The sequence below is a fragment of the Crassostrea angulata genome, chromosome 5 (genome assembly GCF_025612915.1).
Source record: "Crassostrea angulata isolate pt1a10 chromosome 5, ASM2561291v2, whole genome shotgun sequence".
Taxonomy (NCBI): Eukaryota; Metazoa; Mollusca; class Bivalvia; order Ostreida; family Ostreidae; genus Magallana; species Magallana angulata.
Window position 1 is genome coordinate 35,541,756 of NC_069115.1, and position 7,979 is coordinate 35,549,734.

The 7,979-nt window shown below is 31.7% G+C and overlaps 1 protein-coding gene across 1 annotated transcript; it reads right to left on the reverse strand.

Moving 5' to 3' along the window:
- Nucleotides 1-5,226: 5,226 nt before the first annotated feature.
- On the reverse strand, nt 5,227-7,979 carry LOC128186066 (uncharacterized). Its single transcript, XM_052855792.1, has 5 exons — nt 7,819-7,979; nt 7,613-7,677; nt 7,199-7,324; nt 7,049-7,114; nt 5,227-6,231 (listed from the first exon to the last, which is right to left on the reverse strand). The coding sequence occupies exons 1-5, from the start codon at nt 7,899-7,901 to the stop codon at nt 5,747-5,749; spliced, it is 825 nt and encodes a 274-aa protein (XP_052711752.1). The 5' UTR covers nt 7,902-7,979; the 3' UTR covers nt 5,227-5,746.

Sequence of the window (7,979 nt, forward strand, 5' to 3'; positions counted from 1 at the left end):
TTTTTAAAATACGTCACCATGTTGTGAGTCTTTTAAGAAATTTCATACTGTTTAATTCAAGTTATAAAAAATAAACAATTTTAGCAGAAAACATTATACAGCCACATCCGTTGACAGGACTGCAGTGGTCTTTACTGCAGTTACATTTTGGCAAGCATAGTTTTCCATAATATGGATATGTACAAACGTGTTCACATTTAGGCCCAAAAGTACCGGCATCGCATTCTGTATCTGTAAATTACTTTGATATATTAGCAAATATATTCTAGGGAAACATTAGTAAATTTTCTTGCAGGTATTCCATGTATCAATCTAAATTGAATATCGTTGACAGCAGAACACTATAGCTTGGGTATACTTTTGACTATTTAAACACACATTGAAAAAATATTATATTATAGGCATACATTTCGTAATGTTCTTATAAAATTACTTAATGAAAACTTTTTTATGATCTTACGGCCGCGGAAAGGTATGCATCTGTTATCTATTTTGTTCCATACATATCCTTGGCAGCATTTGACGACTCCTTCTGAACTGTAATAAAACAAATATTCTGAGAGTATTTCATAAGGAATACATGTCCTCTTCACGTACCAGTGCCTCAATTTTAAAACAATTGTCGTTTATTGTGTGCATTAGGTTGGAAGAAAGTTGGTCAAAGATATTATTAAGAAGGACAACCCAAATTTGTAATTAAATAAAGAGTTGTCTAAATTAAATTTCTACATAGTTGGGTTCACGTTTGTCCAATCGGGTATATAGACGCACCGGCATACAGCACTATATAACTTATTGGCAACCATATATTAAAATGAAGAAATCTTATAAAAATGAATTAACTGGAAAAAGTAACGCAAGTTACACGAATTGGATGAGTGAAAATTGCTTTTTTGGATAGAATGACCGACTAGGATAAGCACTAAAAAGTCCTAAAAGCAAATTTTCTCTTTTCTCGCCAGAGTTCAATATAGTCTCGTTCAAATTGACGCTCGGCTGTCTCCGTAAATCCGTCGGAGATTTGCGATGTCAGCCGAGCGTTTGGTTGAACCAGACTAGAGTTCAATATTGCTTGGATCCATACAATTTTCGAGAAATATTTCTATTACTGATACATAGTTTGATTGAGTTTATTTTATCTTTAAATAGTATTTAACATGATTCATATGGGGATTTCTCGACATTCTTGTCGAAAAAATTCATATTATAAAAATGTGCGTAATTCAATTTAGAAACCAAATGTACTTGTCATGCAAAATAACATATCATTGATTTTGAAATAAACCTACATATGATGTCCCAAAGACCCTAGGAACAAGAGTATAAATGCCTTAGGAATGGGGATCTCAAACGACATTCCTAAGGCATTTATACTCTTGTTCCTAGGGTCTTTGGGACATCATTAGAAGGTTTATTTCAAAATCAATGATATGTTGTTCCATGGGGGTCAAGAATATCCATGGTTTAGTGGTCAGGATCGCAACCGTTTTTTGAGAAACTAGTTTTTCGTCATTCCAAATTTTATGTTAAATCCCATTTTCCTTTGTCTCTCCAAAAATGTGGTTTACAAATGACAAAAATCAAACAAGGGTGCACATTTAGTTATGAAGGCCTATCATACCGTAGGGTTTTGAAAATTCCATTTGGCCGTCTTTGAGAAACGCAAAAGACAATTATATGATATGAAAGAAGACATAAGAAAAAGAACTGTAAAAAAACAATGTTTCGTGACTTCGTTAAGGAGACTTAATTGCTAACTCTACAAAAAAGTCAAGAAATATTTTTTCCTTAACAGTTTTACAATGTTTTCCGAAGAAAAAATTCGGTTATTGAAACGGTGAAAATGGCGGGCGGTTGCCAGAAGGATATCCCTTTTTTTTCGGATACATGTATTAGATATGCGCACTGTCTAGATTTTTGATAATTTTGTATAAATTTTGTGATTAATGCTAGCTGTTAAACTTGATCATTCTTGGCGTGATATTGCAGATAGGGCACTCCATCTGTCAGTAGAACTTACCCAACTGTTGCAAGATAAGATCTGGGCTGTTTTTCTTAACAGATATGTGGCTTATATGTATCCGAGATGTGCATATTACAGTAAACAGATTTCAATATTTGATAAAACATGAGAATAATATAAGATGATAAATTTCGGCATTTCTGGCATAATATTGCATGTAAGGTACCCCATTTATCTTGATAACTCTTCCTACAATATTCAAGATCAGGTCTTTTTTTGGCAGATCCGTTGTATGCATATACGAGACGTGCACGTTACATATTACTTAGATCTTTATTTTTAATTATAAGAAAAACGCCCGTTAAATGTTAATTTTTAAACCAAATTTTGTATATAGAGTACCCAATTTATCCGGATAACCTTTTAAGATAAGAACGTTTTTGTTTTGCTGTTCAGTTGTACATACATGCAATATATTTTGTTTTTGTGGACTATATAATGAGAAAATTTCAGCTTTTCCACCTAGTACATTTTTTTCCATAATATTGCCCTGGGTGCATCATCTGTTAAGATAACTTCTTCTTTTGCAGTTTTCAAAAAAGGAAGTTCAATTATACACCATAGAAATTAGCATCATACACTGTACTTTTAATATTTTGATAATTAAAAAAGATAGTGAAAGAAACTTGTGAATAAATAATAATACACTATGTACTCTGAATTTTCCATTGTCAAAAGGGATGCAAACAAACTGCAATGAAATACTTTTGTCAGAAACTTGAATTACGCAAATAGAAACTGTGACAGAAAGCGGTGTCCAAAATATATTATTAATATCAAAGATAGATACATTTATTAATACTTGTTTTACCGAGTGTTTATGATATATCTTACCTTGTACAAACTTTGCAGTTTGAAACAGCAATATGTAGAAAAAACAAAGAAGTAATCAGCAAATATAAATTCATATTCGCAACCATTTGATTTGTTTCCAAACATCTGACACATTCGTTTTGTCTAAAAGTGATTATTTGAGCATGTACATTGGACTTCCTCATAATAATACTTATGATACGCTTACATGAGTATACAGAACACTTCAGTTTGTTTAACTTAGCGGAAGTTCTTTTGTGCACTTTAAATCTGATATTCCGAAATGTTCTGAACATTTACATGATGGGAATATGCAATTTTCTCCCTAGTTAACACTGAGTCTTTTATTTTTGTTTACTGAATTAAAATAAATGTGTTTGTTTATAAGTCGCTCTCTTCTGAAGACTAACATGATACAGTTTGTAGATAGACATTCATGTAAAAGAAAGAAATCGAATGTTTTCCTTGGTAGAGATGTTTTTAAAAATTGTAAGCACCCCACCGGAAATAAACTAACGGAAGCTTTTTATAAGTTTTCCTCGTGTTTGTGGCTATAAGGTGTATTATCTATTTTACGGTAGCATGTTAAAATTATATAACATTTTTCAAAACTTTTTTTTCTTAAATGGAAAATGTAATAACTTTATCCCTTATCGCGAAAAAGCTGGATCACGCCGGTATTATAGTTAAATTTGATGATTTAAGCCGGATATGAAGGTGGCGACATTCCAGACAAAATACATATTGACTCGCTAACAGAGATTATTTTTTTTTCTGCGATGATCGCTACATTTATAACCTGCATGGACTTCATAAAAGCATTTCATTGCTAATGCTTACACATTTCTTTTTAAAAATTAATGAATTGGTCTAAAATGAAAGTATTATTGACTAAGTTATTGTTAAATTCTACTACAGTTATTGCCGAGATCAAAGCGATGCCGCGGACATCATTCTCCAATATACATCTACCACGAACGTCATCAGTAAATTATCAGATCAGAAATACCTAGTTGTCTTGCAGTGATCATGAAAGTACAACTTCAAACCGTTAAAAGTTTTAAAACCATGTCAATTTTACGTGTTATAGTTCCAGTCAAAACGATGTGTATTATTTCAAATGTTTATTTTTGAGAGATCAATGCGGCTTTTCCTAGGACCTCCATAGCACACTTTCACTGCGTGTTTTTACATAAAATATATAACGTGTAGTAATAATAACCGTATTAAATTGCCCTTAGATATTAGGAATATGATTAAAAGATATGTTATAAATAAGAATAAATCCAAAGAAAAATCCTGTCGTCTGCATGTGATTCCTTTGATCAATACACATGAAAACATTAACAAAACCGTTGTGGTAACACGGAACAGCCGTCCAAATGACATAGATCGTCTCGTCTCTCTATAGGCGAAACGATTTGTAGTAATACTGGGCTGTCTGTAGAATAGAAATAAAGTTCTAGTTATGGAGAGCTTCTCGGCTTTTATATTTTGAAAACAACATTTCGAGACCAAGGAGGTTATCCTGCAACATTCACAAAAACTCGTATTTTATTTCTTAATTAAATGTTAATCAGTGCGTTAGATAAAAGAAACAGCCAAACTGTCTTCTATCGGAATTCGAGTCTAAAGTAATTATAATTATGATTTTTTCGTGCAGTCCGTATTTATTCTTAGGCTGACGAAGGTTTGGACCATATGATAGACGGGGCGTGTAGATATATGTCCTGTCAATTTATACAAAGCTATAAATCACAATCGTTTATCTTAAGATAGAAATCAGGGGGTTACATGCAAATATGGAATGCATTCAAAGAAATTGCATAAAGATTTCAATCTTTTGGAACCCTGATTTCTCGAAACACATTTCCAATAAGAAACAACAAGAGTTCCAGACAGGGGCCCACATCCCTTGCGTGGGCATGGTCATAAAAGTTACGTACTCTATCAAAAGCACCATTATGAAGTTTAATGATAATAAATATATGGACAATTGAATTTAATGTATACTGTTTAAAAGAAAAATAGATTTCTGCACATATTATATTTTTTACACTAAAACCGAATTGTGGTCTAAAAATTGTATCACAATGGAGGGAGTCAGTTGACACAAACAAAAATTGAAACTTCATCAAAACACTGACATAATATCAAAACTGATAATATTGAAGTTCTTCACAAAATAGATTCTCTTATCGGCATTACCTTGCAGTTTGTTTTTGGGTTTTTTTCTCTTTCTCGGGGGGGGGGGGGTATATATATTGTTGATTAGTTTAATGATTCGTAAAAATATGTTTCACGATTTTTGTTTATATATCACACCAATATTAATCCTGTGATATCCATTGCATACATTTACATGCTTATTGTTATCTTGTAGAAATCAAATTCAAAAATATCTTGGAGTTTATTTTTCATGAAATACATAAATTTATTATTAATAAACCTAGTCGAGAAAACTAATGCATAGACCAATATAAACAAGAAGATGTGAGCATCAATTGTCCTTTAGGAAAAATAAGCAGCTGAACAATATTTTCTCATGAGAACACACATAATGACTATAAAATCATTGTAGATAATTAGTACATGTATAGCGTGACAACACAGATTCAGAACAGCTGTTTAATAGTGTATTTAATAAATATATAAACGTTGCATGATTTACATGTCCGTCGTTAGTTAACATAGCAAACAGACACGGAGATATAATTAGATATAGATCTGCTGATATTTTTTCTTTTTAGTATTGACACATTATACGTTCAAATTACAAATGATAAAATTGCCTAATGAAAGAGAGATTTAGGCATCAACATGAACACCCCAGTATGCCTCTAACTATTATCTGCAAAACAAAATTGTTTTTCTTTGTAAATGATGACGACGATGACCAATAAAACGGCACTATTCACTGTCCTTTTTATCAACAACTGTTAAATAACCATCATCATCTGTTATTGTATTAGAAACATTTAGGAGATTTTGATTATTTTCTCTCTTTTGGTTCTCTGGATGTAGACTTTCGTCGCACAGATCATAAATATGTCTCACATTTTGATGTGTTGGGGCAGTATATGCAGCATCTTTGGTATTTTCCTGTTCCTGTCCATTTTCTCTCTTTGGATTCTCTTGATGATGACCTTCGTCGCACAAGTCATAAATATGTCTTACATTTTGATGTGTTGGAACAGTATATGCAGCGTCTATAGTTCCAATCTCGCGCCTGTGCCTTAAATGTTTTAACATTAGGGCAACAATGATGATCCCAAAAATGACGCAGAGAGGGACTGTGGTAACAATAAGCCATTTGTACGATATTTGAGTGTCGGTGGATACATCAGCGTTCTCGGTTTCAAAAGGAATTGTCGTCAGCGTTCCCATACCAATCTCTAAAATCATTTAGTGTTCATTGCAATTACAAGGTGCAAAAAATAATAAGGAAGATTAATTTTGAAAGATGACGGAAAGACTGATCCCTTCCGTAGAGACAAAATTTGGTAATATTTAGTTAATCCATCTAAAGACGTAGTAGTAACTTCAGCCCCCGTCCACTTTCAAAATTAATAGTATGTGCCTGATTCAGTTGACTGAATTATGGTTTTAATGTGTTGAACGGAAAGAAAACTTTCTTTCTGCAATCAACTGCAGTACATGTATATATACTAGAAAGATTTAATGAAATAGCGTTAAATCATATGAATTTGTCAATGGGTAAATGAACTAGTTATTTGCTGTTCATGCTAATAAATATTTTTTAAAATGTTTTTTTACACATGCAGAAAACAGTAAAAACAAATGCCCTATTTCATAAATGCCATGAAATAATTGTGCATATCGGGCATTGCAATATCCAATTGAATAACTGTTAAATTCGACATTATCAAAAGAGTTAAAATGTGAACAATTCATTTAATTATTTCATTCCAACATTCAAACTTCTAATTTATACATACAATTTGTGAAAACATATGTTTTCTGAATATAAACATTTATTACTTCCTCTTATTCACTTAAAGTAATTCAATTGCATGTATATATTTTGGTTGTACTAAATGTTACTATGATTTAGATCAGCGGAAGAAATATTTAGAAAATAAGTATACTTTTTCTGTTAATTTTTTAGAATATTTCAGAATGCATAACAATTTTTTTACTTAATGATTATATGATGGCAACAACTAGAAGACAAATGGTTATAAATTTTACCGTTAAAACCATCAGAACGAGATACAGTTGAAGTATGTATTGCCAGCAAGACTTGTGTAGTCCACTCTGAAATAACCAAAATAACGTGGATAAAGAGGTTATTAGCGTTTAAAATAGTTGATAAATGTTTTACAAATAATCTTCATATACCGATACAACCGGCAGCAGGATCGCAATGTTCTTCACTGCATAGACATTTTGATAAGCATTGCTTTCCGTACCATGGATACGGACAAACTATTTCACATTGAGGTCCAATTGTACCGGCATCACATTCTGGAAAAAAATCATTTTTATACACCTGTTTTAGAATAGAAACAAACAATGCAAGTAAAACAATTAAGATGATTGCACCCATACAGCATGAAATGATAGCATTTTTTGGATTACAATAGATCTTATCATGAGTTGAAAATCTTAAATTCTTGTAGAACAATAGAAATGTAACAATGTTTGACCTTTAAGCTAATGTATTCACTTTTAAAACTGTGTTGCCATAAATCCAAAACAAATATATCTACTGCAAGAATATAACATTGACGTTTATTATTAATGATTACAAACGTTTGCACTTATTTTCCTTAATGTTCCAGACAAATCCTGGGCAACACTTGAGATTCCCATCTTGACTGTAATATATATCAATAAAAAGCATTTATCTACATTTTAATCAATATTTATTGCAATTAAGTGCAAAAAATGGCAATAAAAATCGTATATCTTTTTAACAGCCATTATTTTTTTAAAAAGGATAGTAAAAATAATCTCACCTTCTACAGATATCAGAGTTTGTAAAGGCAATAAACTCCGTTAGGAAACATATTAAAATCAGAATTGTAATCATTGGATTCATCTTTGCTATTTAATTGAGGTCTGTGAATTACAATGTACATATTTACTTCCGTATACAACTTGGACGTGTACAACTTCC

Coding starts and splice junctions, on each gene's coding strand:
- LOC128186066 (XM_052855792.1), bottom strand. CDS start 7,901: ATGAATCCAATGATTACAATTCTGATTTTAATATGTTTCCTAACGGAG. Junction 7,115..7,198: donor TCCTGCTGCCGGTTGTATCG/GTATATGAAGAT, acceptor TGGTTATTTCAG/AGTGGACTACACAAGTCTTG. Junction 6,232..7,048: donor TCGTTCTGATGGTTTTAACG/GTAAAATTTATA, acceptor AAATGATTTTAG/AGATTGGTATGGGAACGCTG.